This window comes from Oncorhynchus clarkii, chromosome 25, assembly GCF_045791955.1.
Source record: "Oncorhynchus clarkii lewisi isolate Uvic-CL-2024 chromosome 25, UVic_Ocla_1.0, whole genome shotgun sequence".
Taxonomy (NCBI): domain Eukaryota; kingdom Metazoa; phylum Chordata; class Actinopteri; order Salmoniformes; family Salmonidae; genus Oncorhynchus; species Oncorhynchus clarkii.
In genome coordinates this window covers 2089276-2114398 of record NC_092171.1, presented here as the reverse complement: position 1 = coordinate 2114398, position 25123 = coordinate 2089276, and the positions used below count along the sequence as shown (strand labels likewise).

General features: G+C 41.9%; 2 protein-coding genes across 4 annotated transcripts in view; one reads left to right on the top strand and one right to left on the bottom strand.

Moving 5' to 3' along the window:
* The window catches only part of LOC139383750 (GTP cyclohydrolase 1), a 46784-nt gene extending 30719 nt beyond the window's left edge, over nt 1-16065 (top strand). The window contains exons 4-6 of the mRNA XM_071128310.1: nt 13776-13807; nt 14173-14257; nt 14747-16065. Of these exons, the coding sequence (XP_070984411.1) occupies nt 13776-13807; nt 14173-14257; nt 14747-14873 (244 nt within the window). The 3' untranslated portion in view covers nt 14874-16065. The remainder of the gene's footprint in view (nt 1-13775; nt 13808-14172; nt 14258-14746) is intronic.
* Nucleotides 16066-17776: 1711 nt separating this feature from the next.
* Nucleotides 17777-25123, bottom strand: part of LOC139383748 (protein Smaug homolog 1-like) — a 91723-nt gene continuing 84376 nt past the window's right edge. For all 3 annotated transcript variants that reach the window (XM_071128306.1, XM_071128307.1, XM_071128308.1), the window contains one exon: nt 17777-23537. In XM_071128306.1, the coding sequence (XP_070984407.1) occupies nt 23509-23537 (29 nt within the window). In that variant the 3' untranslated portion in view covers nt 17777-23508. The remainder of the gene's footprint in view (nt 23538-25123) is intronic.

Sequence of the window (25123 nt, the reverse complement as noted above, 5' to 3'; positions counted from 1 at the left end):
ACATGTGCTTAACAAGTCACATAATACATTGCCTGGACTCACTCTGTGTGCAGTAAGTGCTTTTTTAATTACTGCCTCATCTCTGTACCCCACACATGCAATTATCTGGAAGGTCCCTCAGTCGAACAGTGAATTTCAAATACAGATTCAACCATAGAGACCAGGGAGGTTTTCCAATGCCTCACAAAGAAGGGTAGCTACTGGTACATGGGTAAAAATAATAAATCAGACATAGAGTATCCCATTAAGCATGCTGAAGCTATTAATTACACTTTGGCTGATGTATCAATACACCCATACACCTTTACAACTAAGATATTTTTCTACTAACTAAAGCATCCCGCCAACTTTTTGCCTACTTTTGCCAGCGACAAAGCCTCTATTTTTATTTCTGCCAACCGCCCTAGTCATGATTGTGGTAAAGTTCTGCGAACGGCTTCGTATGAAATGTAGCTGTAATGCTGATGCGGCATTGGCACACACTACACTCTTGAAAGTTGCTAGGCAGTGCCCGTTACTACTATCCTCCTGCCAGTTGCAAACTTAGCGAGTGTAATGATTGTCGTCGGGAGAAGGAGAAGAGGACCAAAGTGCAGCGTGGTACGTATTCATAATAATTTGAATAAAGATGAATACTGAACAAAAACAACAAACCGACAAACAGTTCTGTAAGGTGCACCAAAAACACTAAACAGAAAATAACTACCCACAAATCATAGTGGGAAAACAGGCTGCCTAAGCATGGTTCTCAATCAGAGACAACGATAAACAGTTGCCTCTGATTGGGAACCATAACAGGCCAAACACAGAAATACAAAAACATAGAACAACACATAGAATGCCCACCTCAACTCACGTCATGATCAAACTAAAATAGAGACATAAAAAAAGGAACTAAGGTCAGCACGTGACAGCGAGGCATGTCACTTCACCGATCTCTTTGCATAGCCCACCCCATGCACTGTTTTCTTAACCACAACAGGGTGGACCCATAAATAAATATTTAATAAATATCACTCAATGACGAAAATATTGGAATAGAGTAGGCTAATGCAATTGAAGCCATCAAATTGTTGCTTACTGAAACTCCAAAAGTCATCCAATTTTCATGATTAATTTGAAGCAGTAGCTTACCCGCGTGTCTATTTCAGCACCGTTTCACGCTGCTTTGAGACAAGCGTGGGGACTCGTCTTGATAAATCAACCAATGTCAGATTTTTGTTTTCATTGAATCTCCATTTGGATATTGGTTAGGCTACATTTAGGCTGGAGAAATGTTAGCTAAATTGAAGTGAGTACTGCTAATGGTCCTCTTTACTTGGCTCATGTATTATCTCTGATCAGAACATTTTGCCAGCATGTTATGTAGTTTAGCAAGTGTATTGTTTTGCTCTTCACTCTCAGTCGCTGAGTAGCCTAGGTCTACTTCCAACCAAAAGCCTGTGACTCATATTAATCAATCAATGTGATTTTGTTTCACTGAATCTCCGTTTGTATATTTGGTTAATTCTCTGGCTGGGCAAATAAGTGGAGGTGGTATAGCTCATCGTATTTGTTTGCTCATGTATCACTGATCAGAAAGATTTTCCATGCAACAATGTTGCCTAAATCAAGTGTACAGTGGAAGTCGGAAGTTTAGATGCACTTAGGTTGGAGTCATTAAAACTTGTTTTTCAACCGCTTCACAAATGTCTTGTTAACAAAACTATAGTTTTGGCAAGTCGGTTAGGACATCTACTTTGTGCATGACACAAGTAAGTGTCATGCACAAACATGACAATTGTTTACAGACAATTGTTTACAGACAGTTTATTTAACTTATAATTCACTTATAATTCAGTGTATTAAAACTCCAGAAAATGATGACATGGCTTTAGAAGCTTCTGATAGGCAAATTGACATCATGTGAATCAATTGGAGGTGTACCTGTGGATGTATTTCAAGGCCTACCTTGAAACTCAGTGCCTCCTTGCTTGACATCATGGGAAAATCAAAAGAAATCAGCCAAGACCTTTAAAAAAATTGTAGACCTCCATAAGTCTGGTTCATCCTTGGGAGCAATTTCCAAATGCCTGAAGGTACCATGTTCATCTGTACAAACAATAGTATGCAAGTATAAACACTGTGGAACCACGCAGCTGTCATCCCGCTCAGGAAGGAGACGCGTTCTGTCTCCATAGAGATTAATGTACTTGGTGCGAAAAGTGCAAATCAATCCCAGAACAACAGCAAATGACCTTGTGAAGATGCTGGAGGAAACAGGTACAAAAGTATCTATATCCACAGTAAAACGAGTCCTATATCGACATAACCTGAAAGGCCGCTCGGCAAGGAAGAAGCCACTGCTCCAAAACCGCCATAAAAAATATGTAAAAGTAAATAACCAGTCATTCCGTTCCCAATCCGATCTCTAGCTTTGTGCTCGTGGGTGTGTGTGTGTGTGTGGTGTCTGGTGTGGGTGGGTGGTGTGTGTGTGCTCGCGCATGTTAGGCTACATTGTGAGCTAACTTCTAGATAGTATCGCTACTTCAATCATAGATGGTATGAGGATTACAAATGGGTGGAATATTCTACAGTATTTCAAAGGACCGTGCTTTGTGCTTTGCCTGCTGCCACTTTCAACATCCAGGAAATCACGGTGGAGAGAAGGCGGCATTTACCCATGATGGTTACCAGAACTGGAAGCAGGCAACAAGTTCATTCAAGACACACAATGCTAGTGTGGAGCATAAATATGCAATGACAGCGTGGAATGTGTGGACTATTCAGAAAGGGTCTGGCTCAACAACATGCAAAGCTCTAAGTGATGGACATTCGAAAATAGTCAGAGAGAAAGCAGTTCGACACATACAACAACAAAGAGTTACACGTGGAATACACAAACATACAATCAATAATACAGTAGAAAACCAATATACCCCATGTGCAAATGAGGTAGGATAAGAGAGGTAAAGGCAATAAATAGGCCATGGTGGCGACTGGAATGGTAGGGTGTGCAGAAGATGAATGTGCAAGTAGAGATACTGGGGTGCAAAGGAGCAAGATAGATAAATAAATAAATACAGTATGGGGATGAGGTAGATAGATGGTCTATTTATAGATGAGCTATGTAAAGGTGCAGTGATCTGTGAGCTGCTCTGACAGCTGGTGCTTAAAGCTAGTGAGGGAGGTAAGAGTCTCCAGCTTCAGAGATTTTTGCAGTTCGTTCCAGTCATTGGCAGCAGAGAACTGGAAGGAGAGGCGGCCAAATGAGGAACTGGCTTTGGGGGTGACCAATGAGATATACCTGCTGGAGCGTGTGCTACGGGTGGGTGCTGCTATGGTGACCAGTGAGCTGAGATAAGGCGGGGCTTTACCTAGCAGAGACTTGTAGATGACCTGGAGCCAGTGGGTTTGGGGACGAGTATGAAGCGAGTGCCAGCCAATGAGAGCATACAGGTCGCAGTGGTGGGTAGTATATGGGGCTTTGGTGACAAAACGGATGGCACTGTGATAGACTGCATCCAATTGGTTGAGTAGAGTGTTGGAGGCTATTTTGTAAATGACATCGCCGAAGTCGGATCGGTAGGATGGTCAGTTTTACGAGGGTATGTTTGGCAGCATGAGTGAAGGATGCTTTGATGCGAAATAGGAAGCCGATTCTAGATTTAATTATTTTGGATTTGAGATGTTTAATGTGAGCCTGGAAGGAGTGTTTACAGTCTAACCAGACACCTAGGTAATTCTAGTTGTCCACATATTCTAAGTCAGAACCGTCCAGGGTAGTGATGCTGGACGGGCAGGCAGGTGCGGGCAGTGAATGGTTGAAGAGCATGCATTTAGTTTTACTTGCATTTAAGAGCAGTTGGAGACCACGGAAGGAGAGTTGTATTGCATTTGAAGCTCATCTGGGGGTTAGTTAACACAGTGTCTAAAGAAGGGCCAGAGTTATACAGAATGGAGTCGTCTACGTAGAGGTGGATCAGAGAATCACCAGCAGCGAGAGCGACATCATTGATGTATACAGAGAAGAGAGTCTTCCCGAGAATTGAACCCTGTGGCACCCCCATAGAGACTGCCAGAGGTCTAGACAACAGGCCCTCCGATTTGACACACTGAACTCTGTCTGAGAAGTAGTTGGTGAACCAAGCGAGGCAATCATTTGAGAAACCTAGGCTGTTGAGTCTGCCAATAAGAATGTTGTGATTGACAGAGTCAAAAGCCTTAGCCAGGTTGATGAATATGGCTGCACAGTAATGTCTCTTATCGATGACGGTTATGGTATCGTTTAGCACCTTGAGCGTGGCTGAGGTGCACCCATTACCAGCTCGGAAACCAGATTGCATAGCGGAGAAGGTACGGTGAGATTCGAAATGGTCGGTAATCTGTTTAACTTGGCTTTCAAAGACCTTAGAAAGGCAGGGTAGAATAGATATACTAGCAGTTTGGGTCTAGAGTGTCTCCACCTTTGAAGAGGGGGATGACCGCGGCAGCTTTCCAATCAGACGATACGAAAGAGAGGTTGAACAAGCTAGTAATGGGGGTTGCAACAATTTTGGCAGATAATTTTAGAAAGAGAGGGTCCAGATTGTCTAGGCCGGCTGATTTGTCGGGGTCCAGATTTTGCAGCTCTTTCAGAACATCAGCTATCTGGATTGGGGTGAAGGAGAAGTGGGGGAAGTTTGGGCGAGTTGCTGTGGGGAGCGCTGTGCAGTTGACTGGGGTTGGGGTAGCCAGGTGGAAAGCACGGCCAGCCGTAGAAAAATGCTTGTTGAAATTATCAATTATTGTGGATTTATCGGTAGTGACAGTGTTTCCTAGCCTCAGTGCATTGGGCAGCGGGGAGGAGGTGCTCTTATTCTCCATGGACTTTACAGTGTCCCAGAACCTTTTTGAGTTTGTACTACAGGATGCAAATTTCAGTTAAAAAAGTTAGTATCAACTTTCCTAACTGCCTGTGTTTCACAGAGAGGAGACATACAGTAGAAAGCGACATTGCTGTCAACAAGGGAAACTTCCTTGAACTTTTACAGGTCATAGGCAAATTCGACAAAACAGTTGCACAGAAAATCGCAGATAATCCTAGAAATGCTAAATACACACATCATGCATGAAATACAGAATGAAATACTGGGCAAACCCTCAACTTTACAACCTTGCCTGCCTGTCCATATAAGCAGAAAGAACCAAGGCCCTGGATGTCCAGAAGATTATAGACTCATGTGCACTGAACCACAACAACATCGTCCTTCTTTAAAACAACACTTGGTGAGTAACTGAAAGGTCTTTTATTTATTGACAGAGTGTGCCTGTCCGGTCGTGGGAACATTATTCAATCTCGCTGATCTGGATCTAAATGGAACAAGAAGACGCATGCATATTGTCGGCCTACAAGTATTTTTGCAATATAAATATGATCGCTAAGATTCGTTCGTTTTACAACATGTGTACACAGTTGACAGGCATTGGGTAAATACATTTCTCGTTGTGGCTGCACTGTGGATCTTATTCCTTTCATTTCTGACATTAGACATTTCATCCGTAACATTGTAACCAATGCACAGCAGGATGCATGTATATCGTCGGCCTACGAGTTATTTTTGTTTGCAGTAGAAATATAATCACTAAGATTGGGCATGGTAGCCAGTTCGTTTTACAATTGTGTGTGCACAGTTAACAGGCATAGGCTAAATGCATTGCACTTCTCGTTGTTGCTGCCTTTGGATATTATTCATTTCAATTCTGATGTAGCCATTTCAGCCGATAGCCATTTCACCCGAAACATTATTACCGATGCACAGTTGTCTGATTATGCATATGGAATAAATGCACTTGTACATTTTCATGACTATTTACTTTTTTTTTAGCACCCCCACGTAATTGGTCAAGCCATACCGTATCACCCGGAGAGAGAAAATCCTGGCGCCGTGCCTGGAGTGTAATGTTTACTGTTAATTTTTGTTTATTTCAGTTTGGTTTATTATCTACTCCACTTGCTTTGGAAATGTTAACATATGTTTCCCATGCCAATAAAGCCCCTTGAATTGTATTGATACTCTCAATGTAAGACCCTGTAGGCTATGCCTGCTCCCTAACAAAGCAGAGTAGGATCGAAAAAGTATGGGCTTGCCTTGGGCTCTGTTTCAAAATATACGTTTTTTTTTATATGACAGCGGTTCCACACGTTGCCGTGACGCAAGTTGTTTGGGAAAAATATAATTAGTATTTTATTCTGTTATGTTTCATTATAGTCTTAGAATACTATAAAATATATGTGTGTTGACTGTGGTCAGGGTAGCCTAAGTGTGTCTTGTCTGTTTAATGAACATAATAACTATTGATTTCATGTGCATGACGCTGCCATGTAGCATATAGGCTGTACAGGCCAATAACATAATTCAACTCACAATATGCCAGTCTATTCTTTTGAAAACAGATTTTATTAGTCTTATAATGTTTCTGAGGACCTGCCTAAAACCAATGAATAACGGGTTTATTTGTGATTCAATGGATCTATTAAAATAGAAGCCTTCCCACATTGCTCCATGTCTGCTCCCACTCCTGCACTTGCTGGCATGTGCACAGGAGATACAAAAGGCTTATCCCGGTAAGAATGTGGTAAAAATGGGACTGTATGAATTAGGCTCTAAAAAACACATATATATATATATATTACAAGCCAAATACAGTAAACTCTGCCTGTAAAGGTACCAGTCACTACAAAGATAAAGGCGTCCTTCCTAACTCAGTTGCCAGAGAGCGAGGAAACCGCTTAGCGATTTCACCATAAGGCCAATGGTGACTTTAAAACAGTTCGTTTTCTCCTATCACAGCCATTAAACTCTGAGGTTGGATCAACAATATTGTAGTTACTCCATAATATCAGCCTAATTGACAGAGTGAAAAGAAGGAAACCTGTACAGAAATAAAAATATTCCAAAACATGCATCCTTTTTGCAACAAGGCAGAAAAGTAATACTGCAACAAATGTGGCAAAGCATATTAACTTTTTGTACTGAATACAAAGTGTATGTTTGGGCAAATCCAATACAACACATTACTGAGTACCACTCTTCACATTTTCAAGCATAGTGGTGGTGGCATCATGTTATGGGTATGCTTGAAAACCTTAAGGACTGGGTAGTTCAGGATAAAAAATAAACGGAATGGAGCTAAGCACTGGCAAAATCCTAAAGGAAAAACTGGTTCAGTCAGCTTTCCACTAGACACTGGAAGATGAATGAATTCACCTTTCAGCAGGACAATAACCTAAAACACAAAAATCTGCTTGAAAATATATGTGAAGACCTGAAAATGGTTGTCTAGCAATGATCAACAACCTTGAGGAATTTAAAAAAGAATAATGGGCAAATGTTGTACAATCCAGGTGTGCAACGTTTTTAGAGACTTACCATAAAAAGACTCACGGCTGTAATCGCTGCCAAAGATGGTTCTAACATGTATTGACTCAGGGGGTTGAATACTTATCTAATCAAGATATATTACATTTATTTATTTATTTACAAATGTTGGAATTTTTCTTCCACTTTGACATTAGTGTTTTGTGTTGATTGCTGGCAAAAAATGACACCTAAAATCAATTTTAAACACACAAAATGTGCAATAACTCGAGGTGTGAATACTTTCTGAAGGTACTGTATATACCTCACATGCGACCCATGATAAGACTATGCAATCAGCCTATTAAAATGTTTATCGGAGAGAGAAAGAAAGAGTATTTTACCAGTACATGTCAGGAACGAAAAAGAGAAAGAGACAAGGAATCTGAGAACCCTTTATAACATCTGACTAGTTGACCAATGGCATTACTGTTGAGTTAACTTCTAATCAGTTATCAGACCTACAGGATGTAAAGACAACAGAAGCTCTCCTTCTCGTTTATCTGCGTTGTTTGTAACTTTTTGTTACTCTTTTTGTACATAATGTTGCCGCTACCGTCTCTTATGACTGAAAATAACTTCTAGACATCAGGATTCAATTCTGCTAGCAAACATGCAATCTTTGTACAATAAAATGGACAAGTTATTGGGAAGATTAAACTACCAACGGGACATTAAAAACTGTAACATCTTATGCTTCACGGAGTCGTGGATGAACAACGACAATATCAACATACAGGTGGCTGGTTATACGATGTACCGGCAGGATAGAACAGCGGTGTCTGGTAAGACAAGGGTTGGCAGTCTATGTCTTTTTGTAAACAACAGCTGGTGCACAATATCTAAGGAAGTCTCAAGCAATTGCTCACCTGAGGTAGAGTTTCTCATGATAAACTGCAGGCCACACTACCTACCGAAAGAGTTAAACAAAAAAAATTCTAGCCATTTACATACCACCACAGGAAGAGGCTGGCACTAAGATAGCATTGAATGAGCTGTATTCCGCCATAAGCGAACAAGAAAACGCTCACCCAGAGGCGGCGCTCCTAGTAGAAATGGAATGCAGGGAAACTTAAATCAGTTTTACCAAACCTGGACCACCTAGAGTCCACACACAGAGATGCATACAAAGCTCTCCCTCTCCCTCCATTTGGCAAATCTGACCATAATTACAACATCCTGATTCCTGCTTACAAGAAAAAATTTAAGCAGAAAGCACCAGTGATTAGATCAATAAAAAAGTGGTCAGATGAAGCAGATGCTAAGCTACAGGACTGTTTTGCTAGCACAGACTGGAATATGTTCCGGGATTCCTCTAATAGCATTGAGGAGTACACCACATCTGTCATGGGCTTCATCAATAATTGCATCAATGACGTTATCCCCACAGTGACCATACGTACATACACCAACCAGAAGTCATGGATTACAGGCAGCATCCACACTGAGTTAAAGGCAAGAGCTGGCGCTTTCAAGGAGCGCGATTCTAACCCGGAAGTTTATAAGAAATCCCGCCATGCCCTCCGACGAACCATCAAACAGGCAAAGCATCAATACAGGACTGAGATCGAGTCGTACTACACCGGCTCTGACGCTCGTCGGATGTGGCAGGTTCTGCAAACCATTACTGACTACAAAGAGAAGCACAGCCGTGAGCTACCCAGTGACATGAGCCTACCGACGAGCTTAACTACTTCTATGCTCGTTTTGAGGCAAATAACACTGAAACATGCATGAAAGCACCAGCTGTACTGGAAGACTGTGTGATCACGCTCTCTGCAGCCGATATGAGTAAGACCTTTACACAGGTCAACATTCACAAGGCCGCAGGGCCAGACGGATTACCAGGACGTGTACTGCGAGCATGCGCTGACCAACTAGCAAGTGTCTTCACTGACATTTTCAACCTCTCCTGTCTCCCTGTCTGAGTCTTTAATACCAACATGTTTTAAGCAGACCACCATAGAGCCTGTGCCCCAAAACACTAAGGTAAATTGCATAAATGACTACTGACCCGTAGAACTCATGTCTGTAGCCATAAAGTGCTTTGAAAGGCTGGTCATGGCTCACACCAACACCATCATCCCAGAAACCCTAGACTCACTCCAATTTGCATACCGCCCCAACAGATCCACAGATGATGCAATCTCTATTGCACTCCACACTGGCCTTTCCCACCTGGACAAAAGGAACACCTATGTGAGAATGCTATTCATACGATCAATACCATAGTGCCCTCAAAGCTCATCATAAGCTCAGGACCCTGTGACTAAACACCTCCCTCTGCAACTGGATCCTGGACTTCCTTACGGGCCGCCCTCAGGTGGTAAGGGTAGGTAACAATACATCGGCCTCGCTGATCCTCAACACAGGGGCCCCTCAGGGGTGCGTGCTCAGCCCCTTCCTGTACTCCCTGTTCACTCATGACTGCACAGCCAGGCACGACTCCAACACCATCATTAAATTGGCCGATGACAGAACAGTGGTAGGCCTGATCACCGACAACAACGAGACAGCCTATAGGGAGGTGGTCAGAGACCTGGCCGTGTGGTGCCAGGACAACAGCCTCTCCCTCAACGTGATCAAGACAAAGGAGATGATTGTGGACTACAGGAAAAAGGGGACCGAGCACACCCCCATTCTCATCGAGGCTGCAGTGGAGCAGGTTGAGAGATTCAAGTTCCTTGGTGTCCACATCACCAACAAACTAACATGGTCCAAGCACAACATGACAGTTGTGAAGTGTGCACGACAAAACCTATTCCCCCTCAGGAGACTGAAAAGATTTGGCATGGGTCCTCAGATCCTCAAAAGGTTCTACAGCTGCACCATCGAGAGCATCCTGACTGGTTGCATCACTGCCTAGTATGGCAACTGATTGGCCTCCGACCACAAGGCACTACAGACGGTAGTGTGAATGGCCCAATACATCAGTGGGGCGAAGCTTCTTGCCATCCAGGACCTCTATACCAGGTGGTGTCAGAGGAAGGCCCTAAAAATGGTCAAAGACTCCAGACACTCACATTATTGTGTGATAATATCATCATTAAATACAATTATGAAACTATTCAGATCTTTGTAACACTTTGTTACTAAACTGCTTCAAACGGTCTCAAAGAATGTGGTATCTTAGTCTGTGGTTCAAGGAAGAAGTTAGCATTCACTCTTAGTGCTCTCTCTGCTACCACACGGCAAGCGGTACCGGAGCACCAATTCTAGGTCCAAGAGGCTTCTAACAGCTTCGCCATAAGACTCCTGAACATCTAGTCAAATGGCTACCCAGACTATTTGCATTACCCCCCATCTTCACACCACTGCCACTCTCTGTTGTCATCTATGCATAGTCACTTTAATTTACTCTACCTACAGACGTAGCCAAAAGTTTTGAGAATGACACAAATATTAATTTTCACAAAGTCTCCTGCCTCAGTTTGTATGATGGCAATTTGCAAATACTCCAGAATGTTATGAAGAGTGATCAGATGAATTGCAATTAATTACAGTCCCTATTTGCTATGCAAATGAACTGAATCCCCAAAAAAACATTTCCACTGCATTTCAGCCCTGCCACAAATGGACCAGCTGACATCATGTCAGTGATTCTCTCGTTAACACAGGTGTGAGTGTTGACGAGGACAAGGCTGGAGTTCACTTTGTCATGCTGATTGAGTTTGAATAACAGACTGGAAGCTTCAAAAGGAGGGTGGTGCTTGGAATCATTGTTCTTCCTCTGTCAACCATGGTTACCTGCAAGGAAACACATGCCGTCATCATTGCTTTGCACAAAAAAGTGCTTCACAGGCAAGGATATTGCTGCCAGTAAGATTGCACCTAAATCAACCATTTATCGGATTCAAGAACTTCAAGGAGAGCGGTTAATTTGTTGTGAAGAAGGCTTTAGGGCACCCAAGAAAGTCCAGCAAGCGCCAGGACCGTCTCCTAAAGTTGATTCAGCTGCGGGATCGGGGCACCACCAGTACAGAGCTTGCTCAGGAATGGCAGCAGGCAGGTGTGAGTGCATCTGCACGCACAGTGAGGCAAAGACTTTTGGAAGATGGCCTGGTGTCAAGAAGGGCAGCAAAGAAGCCACTTCTCTCCAGGAAAAACATCAGGGAGAGACTGATATTCTGCAGAAGGTACAGGGATTGGACTGCTGAGGACTGGGGTAAAGTCCTTTTCTCTGATGAATCCCCTTTCCGATTGTTTGGGGCATCCGGAAAAAACTTGTCCGGAGAAGACAAGGTGAGCGCCACCAACAGTCCTGTGTCATGCCAACATTAAAGCATCTTGAGACCATTCATGTGTGGGGTTGTTTCTCAGCCAAGGGAGTGGGCTCACTCACAATTTTGCCTAAGAACACAGCCATGAATAAAGAATGGTACCAACACATCCTCCGAGAGCAACATCTCCCAACCATCCAGGAACAGTTTGGTGACGAACAATGCATTTTCCAGTTTGATGGAGCACCTTGCCATAAGGCAAAAGTGATAACTAACGTCTGAGTTGTTTGGATTCAAAATTGGAGTTGTTGACCAGTAGCATCACTGTTGACTTAATTTCCAATCAGATGTCAGACCTACAGGGTATAAAGATAGCAGAACCTCTGCTTCTTAGAGGTGAGACAAGAGGGGGTTGGTGAGATTATGCAGAGAAGACTGACTTCCTAAAACAACACTAGGGATTATTGCATACAGTGTAAAGAGTCACTTTGGGGGTTGGGCTGTCCTACACCTGCAGTACTTTTTTTTGTAGAGTACATTTGAGGTATCGGCCTCTATGAAGTGAACTCAGAGTTTGGCTTTGCATCCCCTCCCAAAACCCAATGAGCTTCTTTGAGATGGATGCAACACCTTTATACCTTCATATCGATGCATCTGCCCATTTGAAAGTCTTCGTAATCCTCTTGTTCTGTGGCATTTTGCTGCGCAGAGCTACAGCGATAGGAGAAGTCATGTTTGGAAAAGAGCATTGGTTCAAAGTGGAAGGGATGTCAGACTAAAGCAAGTCTAGAATGACCCGCCGCTCTCCTACTCACATTGACTCACTGGTGGTTGGAACGTGCAGTTGGTTATCAGTATCAGTAGCTAAGTTTCGATCCAATTGGCGAAAGATTTTCATGCAAATATAAAAAAATCTACATAAAAACAATATGCGCATTTTCCCACCAGAGATGTTTTCATCAAATTGACTTGCAGATAAAAGTCTGTGCGTGATGATGTGGCGCACATAAAAAGAAAAAGGGAAAAAGTAAGAATAGTGTCTGCACTCACTACTGTAAGTCAATCTGGATAAGAGTGTCTGCTAAATGACTAAAAATTATAACAATAACTTTTGCTGTTAAATAGCCATGTACTGAATCATTTTTAAAAATATATTCGGTACTTTTTGTCGCAAAAAAAGTTGTACTGTATAGCAATTGTGCCTGCTCAGGTTTTGGCACGTGTGCTCCAGCCAACAGCTTCATCACAGATACAGTGGGGTGTAGCCTACATGATGAGATTATTATGGACAAAAGAGCTAGTTTATTTTTATTTGTCAAACGGCAGCCAAGCATCAATCATGTCATCAGAATAAGACCCTTGATAGTTATTGGAAATGAGCATCACGCTCATCACTGTGCACTTTCAACCCCCAGTGAAGTATTTCATCTGTAGCCTAAAACTGCATATTTTCCTGAGTCATAGTATGAGGACCACACATACATACCATCTCATGACTCCAAGTTTACGTCAATATAATGGTTATTGTATCAATATTGGCTCATAAATATCATTTTACAGACACAAAAAGATCCCACCATGTCTAATGTATTTTGTTTTGTCGACATTTGGAAAGTTTACCGACAGGCCTATGGTGAATGTTGACTTGGGGCTTATTTAAATCAAGACTAATTGACTAATTTTCAATAAAATGTCAAAAGCAGTTTTTACAACCATATACATAAAAAAATCAAAGTTATTATTGGATCTGAAGAATATGGGTTCTAAAGAAACACTGTAGCAGATAAACTCCTATTGTAGATAGATCATCCAATTTCACAGTCATTGTGTATGCACAAATTCTGCATAATCATTGCTGTGATGAATTGGATGTCTACTCTTTAAACACACAAATTACAACAGCATTACCAACCCACTTGTAAAAGCGTAATCTCTTAGGAACTTCAACCTGTCCGAACCAGTACAAAACAACCTATTTGACTGACACTGTAAAATGCGACCTCTGTTGTGAAGAGCTCCCATGTCTCTCTCAAGTCTCCACTCTGTCCCTGAAGAATGTGTAATCCCTCTTTGTCTATGTAAGCCTCTCTGTGCCTCTCATTGTAAATCCTGCCACTTGGGTTTCCCCATGTAATGGAAGTATTTCATCCTGCCTTTTCCCCTCATCTCTCCCCAGGATTGTTGAAATCTACAGCCGTCGACTGCAAGGTACTTCCATACTTTTTACACTTGATAGTTGACGGACAATAAAATGAGCTGCACCTAGAGCTTTTGTGTATTTTTATTGTTGTTTTTATGTAACATTTTACATTAAGTTGTTCTTATACCTGTACACTTACACTGTAATTACTACAGTAACAACATTTGAGTAATTCCATTCCATTAAAATTCTATTACTTTTTGGAGATGGTCAGTTGGTTGACTGGTAACAGTGTTGTTGTTGGAACCTAGAACAAACCTTACCAATAACCTGCCATGAACCCACCATGTCATAGGCGATGATGTCAGAGGTTTGACTTTGCTCTTTGACGTTCTCTGACTTGGACCTTGTTTATCCGTCTGTTCTCTTTCAGTTCAAGAGCGGTTGACCAAACAAATCGCTGTGGCAATCACTGAAGCTCTGCAGCCTGCTGGGGTGGGTGTCGTCATCGAGGCAACGTATGTCTCTTTCTCCCTTTTTGGTTTTTACACTCACCACTGATACGAACAGGCCCATACAGACAGACATGAAAGATACACTATGGAATTTTAGTTGCTAATCGTTTGTCAATTTTCTTCTGGAATGTAGGCTGGATGGTGCATACACACAAATTTAATATTAATACATAATCTCACAAATCCTTAGGAAAACAATATGCTTTTGCTCACAAGGTGTGCTCTTTCTGTTCAATATGTTCATTTCTGGACAATATTTCTGTCCATTTAGGTGTACCCCATTAGGTAAAAGTACATTATTGACTTTATAAAATGATGCAATCATGGCAGTCAAAACACAAACACGCACAAATGAAACCAAAGATAAAGGGAGATGCCACATCTGGACAATCTTCAATGTGTCATTAACCGAAAATTTCCCATACACCCAAATCTAATAACTATAAGACATGGATAATGATGCCTTTCTTCCTCCCTTCTTCCTGCATGCAGTCACATGTGCATGGTGATGAGGGGGGTGCAGAAGATGAACAGCAAGACTGTGACCAGCACCATGCTGGGGGTGTTCCGGGAGGACCCGAAGACACGGGACGAGTTCCTCACCCTAATCAGGAACTGAGAGGGACGGCTGGCCCACAAACCTGCTGCCCAGCCCAGCGCAGACCCCTCTCCCTGTCGCCTGCCTGGAGCTAGAGCAGTCCACACAGCAGTTTTGGTACGAAGCCTAGAGTCCGGGCTTGCAGAGTGTATGTGAGGTGTGTGTGTGTGTGTGTGTGTGTCTATCCCTCCACCCCCTTCCAAATAATCACACACATCACATGGTCGCATGACATAGCTGTCTTGTGTGTGTACATGACAGTCTTACTAAACGGTGTCTGTCAGCTGGCTTAACCTAAACATGAATAGTTTGGATCAATGATTAGTGTTTCTTATGGTTACTTAATTTGAAGGACTTTGATCCTGTTAAAAACATTTTTTGTTGTAACTTTTCATTAGATTGAACCTCCAAGTACGGTAAAGATACTTACACCTACGTAGAAACATCCTAACATTAAAATCAATATCTTTATCCAAAGTAAGCCAGGCCCAGTAGGACCATATGTCAGTTTTACTTTTTTATTTATTTTATTGAACCTTTATTTAACTTGGCAAGTCAGTTAAGAACAAATTCATATTTACAATGACGGCCCACCAAAAGGCAAAAGACCTCCTGTGGATTAAAATGAAAATATATATATAAACACAAGACAAAACACACATCACGACAAGAGAGAGAACACTACATGAACTTGCCTTGAGCCAAACCTATTCAAAAGTGCCAAGTGCCCTTTTCACATGGCATCATATTCCTGCTCAAGCCAAATGCTCGCTTTCAAATTTGGTAGCCACTGCTTTAAATACAGTATACTGCACCCTGCAACTTCAGGGAACTAACAATGATGGCTTTCTGAGGGTTAACTGAATAAATCCTATACAGGATCGGAACGGTTGAACTGACGTAGGCTGATGTGATTCGCATGAGGTTGTAAGTAACAAGAACATTTCCCAGGACATAGACATATCTGATATGGGCAGAAAGCTTCTAACCGCACTGTCCAATTTACAGTAGCTATTACAGTGAAAGAATACCATGCTATTGTTTGAGGAGATTGCACAGTTATGAACTTGAAAATGTATTAATAAACCAATTAGGCACATTTGAGCAGACTTGACACAACATTTTGAACAGAAATGCAGTGGTTCACTGAATCAGTCTAAAACTTTGCACATACACTGCTGCCATGTATTGGCCAAAATCTAAATTGCGCCTATGTGCGTGTGTATTTGTTTGTGTGCGTTGAAGGCCAGCCCAGTATATATTCTGCTGTCCTTCTGCCTTACTGATTTTTCACTTGATAAGTAGAGTTAATTTCCGACGATGAATTTGAAGAGACTAGACACAAAGGAATCGGCTGTCTCCACTCATCTCTTGGAAAAGAAACACGTTTTACTCTCTTACCCTTCTAATGTCAATTCTGTTACACTTCTAAATATCTACGTATGTCTGTGTATAAATGTTTCATAATTGTAGTTAAATATTCTGCAGTTTACAGAGTACAGTACATCCCTCTTTGCTACGTCACATATATTGTATGTATGCAATTTCATGTATTATCTCAGCAAATTAGGGATATTAAAATATAGTAACCTACATGAAAATGATGTACAGTGTTAGGATAAATAGGTTTAGTAGCAAGGAACATATATGCTGATGAGCGGTATATTTTTTAATTTATTGGAAATATATAACACTCATATTGAAATGGGGAGGTTTTAACCATTGGGGTTCTGTGTGTGTCTGTTTGGAATAGATGAGCGCTATAGTCAGACAGCTCCTGCATCGTCTCTGTGGCCTTCTTTAGGAGGATTTGTTCTTTGGATTCCTTCACTACTGTCGTTTACATTACACTTCTTACTGTGTTAATTTGAAAGAGTTTTCAACAAAGGAAAATAAATCTGTATGTGTGAACTAGGAACATGGGTACTGTGCTCTTATTTGTAAAGCCCCGTTTGTTTATACCTGGTGGTGACATGCCTGTCCTGATCTTGTCCACATTCTGATTGGGCTCATTTTTAGACCGGTCTAAATAATTAAAATAACTGGTTGTGATCACAGGATGCTAGCATAATATAACCGGTGCTTAATGCTGTGTTAGTAACCAAGTGGGAATTTACAAAATACGACTGGGAAAAATCTACTTGAATAGCCCTCCAACTGATAATTTACTAATGGGAAACTCATCTATCATCCTGTGCTCCCACATGCTGACCTCTGACTTCACCTACTAAGGAAATCACCTCTTACACAAGTTGCGGCAGTTAAATGCAGCAATATTTATTTTATTTAACCTTTATTAAACTTGGCAAGTCAGTTAAGAACAAATTCTTATTTACAATGACTGCCTACCCCGGCCATTTGTGCATCGCCCTATGGGCCTGGCTCCCAAGTGGGTGGACCTACGCCCACCCATGGCTACACCCCTGCCATGTGAAATCCATAGATTAGGACCTAATGAATTTATTTCAATTGACTGAAATCCTTATATGAACTGTAACTCACTAAAATCTTTGAGCATATTGCATTTATTTTTGTTCAGTATAGCAATATGGTTTTTGAATACAAGTTCCTGTCAAAACCACTATGCAGATGTCGGCTACAGCGGATCTGATTGAGTAGAGCCCTTAGTTCATGCAGCTTGTTGGCCATTAGCCAATCAGCGTTTCTCAACGAGTTCAAAGCACACGTATGCATCCAACTCGTAAATTCCCACCTCCCACTTGGTTACGAACACAGCATAAGACAGACACCCAGATAAATGAACATTGGCAACAGGTTTTATGAATGTGCTTCAGTTCCTCTGATTAGTGGAATTTTTGGATGAGCAGCCAGTAGAATCGTCTCCTGCTATGGTGTGACCTCCCAGAATGCAAGATGTATCACTTATTAGAAATTGAATAAAAAAATAAAAATTATCCAGACAATTTTACAAGTTATTCTTTAATCTTTTTTTGTCTGTGGTTATCACAAAGACGTCAAGCATTTTAACACAGACCCCACAAAACATTCAGTATCTTTCACTCACACACTTAACAGCTCTCCCATTCTGACTACATGGCAATTTACACAGGAGTCTCCATAGGTCCATGTAGAACAGGACAGATGACCATCTACACTTCCTCTCACTAGCCAAACCCTGCCCGACGCAAGTAGCCAAGTTACAGGAACACAGAACCTGAGACAGGCTTTTGGCCGGGCATCAGGGCCGAATAACAGCAGCCTCCATTGGACCGGGCCATGTCATGTCGCAGCATTTCTGGCACATTTGACAAGATGTATTTTACAGTTACAGCATGATGCGCAAGCACACTCTTTCTCACACACAACATATACATCTGTTTGTTGTACAGACAGGTACAATTCATAACTTCATATCAGCATTGAAAAGTACCTACAGAGTACAGAAACCAAAAAAATCTGCTGACAACACAAGGCCAGCCAGAAGAAGACAAGTGTTCCATATTGTTTTTGTCTGAAAATGTGACACCAACAAGACAAGTTTCAAAGTGTCCTAGAGGAGCTCGTATGCAGTTTGGAGGATGCCACCATGTAACTGTCAACATAGCTCTAACTGGGTTGCTTCATGTAATAATATTACAGTTTTCTAACGTCCATAGAAAATTATTTACATTTGGGGTAAATGTCTAGAGTACAAAAAAGGCACTGCCATTTGTTATTCAAAATATGACTGCCCAGCCTTGTGCATGCATTTCTACAATTACTTCCTTTTGTGGGGGCTTTTGAGTTTTATTCTTAAACATAAAAATTTGTTTTTTTAAATATATATGTAAGCCTGCAGTCAATACAGGATATTGGCTCTTCGATAACAAAAACAAAACAAATGAAAAGTACAGTAACGTGGTAGAACCTTTGTTACAGTATGGATGATTTCGAGTTCACCCCCCCCCCCAAAAAAATCTCGCCATCGAATAATTGAGAGTAAAAAAAAAAAAAGCGTCAAGTCTTCATTTACACTAAAAGAAAAATAATATATTTGGAATATTATCATCTAACTGTTAATACTGCAGTGTGTTCAGCAGCTCTCTCTCATCTCAGAGGGGAGGAGCCCTATAGAGTTTGGATGCACTTTGGAAAATAAAAAAATAAACCCTTTGAGGAGTCGAAGTCTGATCCACAGCTGCAGCAATATATGAACCACACCGACTCCTCTTCTGTTTACTGCCTCATCACTCTCTCATAGGCACATACTACATGCAAACACACAACCTCATGGGCACTAGTGAGTGTGTATATCCCCACCCTAGCATGCTCTATCCCCTGCCCTGCAGTTGTTGCCAATCTTATGGATGGGCTACTTCGCTTAGCCTTCCACTGTGATGTCATCAAGAACCACACAGGTGGTGGTTAGCTTAGTAGGCACTGGTTGACCATTCCCATATGGCTAGCCCTGAACCTTTAATACGCATAGAAAAAGTATATTAGCTGACAAAGTAGGAAGGGCCTTATCCCACACAAATAACCCCAGATGAACCACATCTCTTGGCAATGTGTCAAAAGGGTTGTCACCCTCTATCCAGTTTGTTTTGCTGGTGGCTGGATCAAAAAGTGAACTTTGCGAACAGAGCATCGAGGGGGTAAACATTTCTATCAAAGAGCACACGCAGTATTCAGTCATTTGGCCAACCAGGATATGATAAGCATTCACAAAGCGTCAGAAAAAACACACACATCCCAAGAAGACACTTGTTGCGCGTCTATCCTCCACTATCAAAAACAGCAATTTGCGATTATAATGTAGTTCAAAACAAAAATAACTATTTGAGATGTGCTTATGGTCACCAGCCATAGTAAGTTAATACATATGGTACTTTAAATAATACATCTAAATGAATACAATACATCAACTCTGCAACAGTAATAGAAAAAAATAAAAAATAAATAATGATTTGAATCTGCTAATAATAGTATTGATTTATATGGCAGTGGCAAGTGGCTCTAACTACCATGTACTGTGTATCCACTGATGCACGTTGCATCGGTGTAACAATACATACTGTAATGCTGCCACTAAATATTTTCCAAAGCCATGCCACAAAAGGGTTCATGCCAATTCATGCATTATGCACCATTCGCCGTCCCAGTTAAGGCCATGCGTTTTTAGTGAGCGCACTTCCTGAAGTGGTGACATATGGCTGACTGAAAAGGCCGGTGACATTTTGTCAACAACAGGTTACAGGTTTGACTGGGTGAGGTTGTCAGTTGTCAACCCTACCTTTTGACAATATGGTTCAGTCCAAGAACTTCAGTTCAATGTGCACTAGGGGAGTGGGCTGTAGTTCTTGTGGCAGAGAAAGGGGGGGGTTCTCCGCCGGCGCGAAAGGGTGCATTTGGCATGAAGCTTGTTTCATTTCACGACTCGAGTTCACCTCCCTTTCTCTGAACTGCAAAACCCTGAACTTTCCCTTTCCAAACCCTTTGCTTCTCCCCACTGATGAAGGTCTATGGCACATACTTGGCATTTCTATTGCTGCACCTATTGGAATTGTTATTGATGGATTAGCTGTAGTAAAATATCACGGCACCAAGTGCAGAACAAGAAAACAAGACTCTTTTTAAGAATAAAAAAATTACAAAATAACCCTCACAAAAACACAATTTTGAATCACTCCAAATTGATTCCAACTTGGGAAAAACCAACCAGGATGCCCATTCAGGCAATGACCTCATCAGCATGACCTTCCATGCACAAAAAACCCATACAGAGCCAAACTGTTATAAAAAAAACTTTTAAGAGCTTATTTTAACATTAACCTACCCTTATAGTCGGTCATGCAGATAACAACGAACAGAGGATACATAGAAAGACTAAAAAAACAATAAGAAATCAAAGTGCCTGGATGTCGGTAACTGCTTTTGGCCACCAGGTGGAGGTAAGTACTAAAAAAAGAGCAATCTCGGGGAGTAAAACTACTTTTAAACCCTTGCTATGCTGCTTGAGGGAAAGGAAACCTCCGCAGCAACCTTCTCATTCACTATGGCTACTTCCTGATTCTCCTCTGTGTACATCACTGGTTAGCATTCTCTCCTTCCTCCTTGATTCGTCTCTTACTTCCTAGTAAGATTGGGAGCGTATAGCATAAAACATGCAGCGCTATATCATCTACCCTGGACTGAAAACAAACAAGTAATCCTCATTCTAGTTCACAACAAGACGCATTGAAAATACTCCAGACCCACACTGACTAGCCCTAATTATAGACTAGGTCACACAACATTGTGCACCTGTTACAGGAACTTCGCTCCAGACAAAGCCCAAGCAAATGAACAGCAACTTTCAATGCATAGTCTGCAGGTACAAATAAAAACAATTAAAAAAATATATATACATACATACAACCGTTCAAAAGTTTGGGGTCACGTAGAAATGTCCTTGTTTTTGAAAGAAAAGCACATTTCTTGTCCATTAAAATAACATAAATTTGATCAGAAATACAGTGCAGACATTGTTAATGTTGTAAATGACTATTGTCGCTGGAAACGCCTCACAAGTTCTCAACTGACAGCTTCTTTAAATAGTACCCACAAAACCCCAGTGAATGGGATGCTGGCCTTCTAGGCAGAGTTTCGAAGAAAAAGCCATATCTCAGGCTGGCCAATAAAAAGAATAGATTAAGATGGGCAAAAGAACAGACACTGGACAGAGGAACTTTGCCTAGAAGGCCAGCATCCCGGAGTCGCCTCTTCACTGATGACGTTGAGACCGGTGTTTGCGGGTACTATTTAATGAAGCTGCCAGTTGAGGACTTGTGAGGCGTCTGTTTCTCAAACTAGACACTAATGTACTTGTTCTCTTGCTCAGTTGTGCATCGGGGTCCCCACTCCTTTTTCTATTCTGGTTAGAGCCAGTTTGAGCTATTCTGTGAAGGGAGTAGTACACAGCATTGTATGAGATTTTCAGTTTCTTGGCAATTTCTCACATGGAATAGCCTTCATTTCTCAGAACAAGAATAGACCAAAGAGTTTCAGAAGAAAGGTCTTTGTTTCTGGCCATTTTGAGCCTGTAATCGAACCCACAAATGCTGATGCTCCAGATACTCAACTAGTCTAAAGGCCAGTTTTATTGCTTCTTTAAAGCAGGACAACAGTTTTCAGCTGTGCTAACAAATTGCAGAAGGGTTTTCTAATGATCAATTAGCCTTTTATAATGATAAACTTGGATTAGCTAACACAACGTGCCATTGGAACAGGAGTGATGGTTGCTGATAATGGGCCTCTGTACGCCTATGTAAATCTTCCATTAAAAATCTGCTTTTTCCAGCTACAATAGTCATTTACAACATTATCATCATCTACACAGTTTTGTATATAGATATATATAGGTATATATAGATAAACATAGATATATATATATACACACATATATTCACACACATGTGTATGTGTGTATGTATATATAATATGTCATTGGCTGGTGTATAAGATGAGTTTACCCTGAACTTTACCACAACTCTGCGAGGCTATTTTCTTTTGTCTCGTTTCAAATCAAAGTCCCTGCCCATGACATGAATCCATCATCGCTAAAGTCCTCTTCTCCTTCCAAATCACTTGGCAGAGACCATCCTGTGTTTCTCCACTTTCATTTCCCCTCCTCCCATCTCTCCTCATGCCTCTCTTTTCTTTCTACACATCTCCGCCGCATCCCTTTCTCTTTTTAGCGTTCTCATTTTCACACACGTTGGCTCTTGGTAAAGGAACAAAAGCAAAAAAAACAAAAACAATGAATAAGTTCGTGGTAATAATGATAGCTACTGTGGGACGTTAGTCTATAAAGCGACTAGTACGGGTAGTATGTCACTGCTTTCCAAAAAGTTAAAAAAATTCAAGAGATAACATTCATACCTGAAATGTATAAATGTTTCAGTACCCTTGATAGTAGCATCTTGTGTAAACAATACATGTATAAATGCTTTTTTTCTGTCACCTATACAGAGCATAGGGTTCTCCCAAGCCTTTTGAAAAATGGCCTCCCTAAAACTCTCCCAAACAGTGGGAGGAAAAGCCAAGGCTTCTCTCACAAAGTGTCCCACATTGTTTACTTGGCTTGTTTGTTTTTGGCTCAGTGACACCGGGAGAAATGCTGACTGGTGTGAACTGGTGTGTGGATTGTGTTACTGGTTTGTAACTGGGACTGGGGGTGAGGGTAGAGAAGGGAACAGAGTCTGAAACTCTGTAGCATGATGTACTACAATACCCATAATGCACAACCCCCCCATTTCAACAGAGCCATTCGGTTGTTGGCTGAGGCCGACCCCAGTGATGCTACAGTATATCTCACATAGCCCGGCAGAGGGCACTCCTCAGACACGGTTGTGGGTAGTTATACTGGGTGCGACACTGTGAGGAGGGGAGTCTGTATTGCCTTATCTGTCACTGAAGCCCAGATTCTTATGAGGGTGCTGGGGCATAGCTGTGTTTTGTCGAGATGGTAACATGCCAATTTGCTGCTGTGTTAGCAGTTTTTCACAGTCTGGCTAATCGTGGCGTGATTTGGAGCTCGCCCACCTCCCCGGTTGACCTCTCCCATTGGCTGTGGGGGTGCCTGATGGGTAGGTGGGGTGTGTGGGGGGGGCTTTGGGTGTTCGGCGAGCCTCCTGGGACCAGCTCAGTCTCTCCTGGTCTCCTTCAGGTCCTCCTCTCAGATGGTGGATGTGCGGTCGACTCCATCTAGACACACAGAATCGAGGGACATGGGACAAACCATCACATAGGAATGAGAATAAACTGGACAAATATAGATGGAATGTTTCAAAGACAAAAAACAACTGTTGCATCTTGCTTGGCTGGACAAACAGAGAGGACCAAATGTTTGTCCCGGGTTGTGTCCCAAATGGCACCCTATACCCTAAATAGTGCACAACTTTTGACCAGGTCAATGGTCAAACGTTTTGCACTATAATGACAATAGGGGGCCATTTGGGACATGGTCCCAGTGGTTCAGACAGAGTGAGCGATGAGTCAGCTGAAAACCCTGCATTACTACATTCATCGGAGGTATGTGCTTTGCCGTACTGTAGCACTAGTAGAGCTGGGTATACATGCTGGATGTGCTTCTACACAAAAAATTAGTGTGTGACCAGCAGTACCGGAAACCAGAGGCAGTCATTGGGGGAGGTTAGAGACCCACGATGGACTTTCTTTGGGTCTTCGGGCTTTAGAAATGCAGTAAATATCATAATGCACCCTATAGAACAGGGTGCATTACCTACAAGCGGTTTCATAAAGACTTGCTATTACTGGAGTTCCTGTGTTCCTCCACCTTTCGCCCTGATAGGCTAGATGAAACGTTCACCGTATTGGATATACATCCTTTCAGATCTACAGAACAGCCTAGAAGGTTTGGGGCTGGAAGCATGCCAATTAGGGAAATTACATTGCAACTTCCTGTCAAATTGGTCAAAAGAAGAGAGAGAGTTTGATCATTATTAGAGCTGGACGTGGTATTGCTGTATTTGAGCATGCCAGAGCTTTCTATTGGACATCACTTACTCTATTTGTAAAGAACGGCTCAGGGGCATTCCATTCACCATGAGTACTTTCCTTCTTATTTCTATTCTGTCCATTCAGTATGTTTCAGAGAGGAGAAGGGGCGTAGGGGTACAGCAGAGAGGAAGGGTCCTGTCGGAGACTGGCATTCCTCAGCTTCCCACCTCTACTCTGGGGCTGTGTGTGTGGGCGTGTCCAGTCCACGCAAAAATATACACACACACACACAGCGCTGCTTGTCCACCCCAGCTCCGTGCCGAGCACTGAGGGCTACTGTCTCTGCGCTGGTGAGGCCGGGGAGAGAAAAAAAAAACAGCCCCTTTATTCAAAGCTAAACTCCACTTATAATGGGAACGGTTACTGCGTTTATCCATCTCCCTTCTCGTCTCCTCCTCTCCTCGCAATACGTGTGGATTCATTGTGAAGTCACACCCTGGCTACAGGCAAACGATGGTTCAAATATTATTTGATTAGCTGGAATTCCAAAGTTGTCTGTTTTTTTCTGTGCATGTGTATATGCTGTGTAAACAAAGTAGTAAAATACTGGAGTGTAGTGAAGGAGTGTGTGTGTGTGTGTGTGTGTGTGTGTGTGTGTGTGTGTGTGTGTGTGAGAGAGAGAAAGAGCGACAGAGAAAGTGTGTGTGAATCTCTATGTTTGTGTGTGTGCGAGCGCACGTTTTTATAAACCAAGGGGTACAGTAGATTTATACAGTAGTGTGTGTGTGTGAGTGAGTATTAACAAAGTCCAGTAGTAACTGGAGTGTATG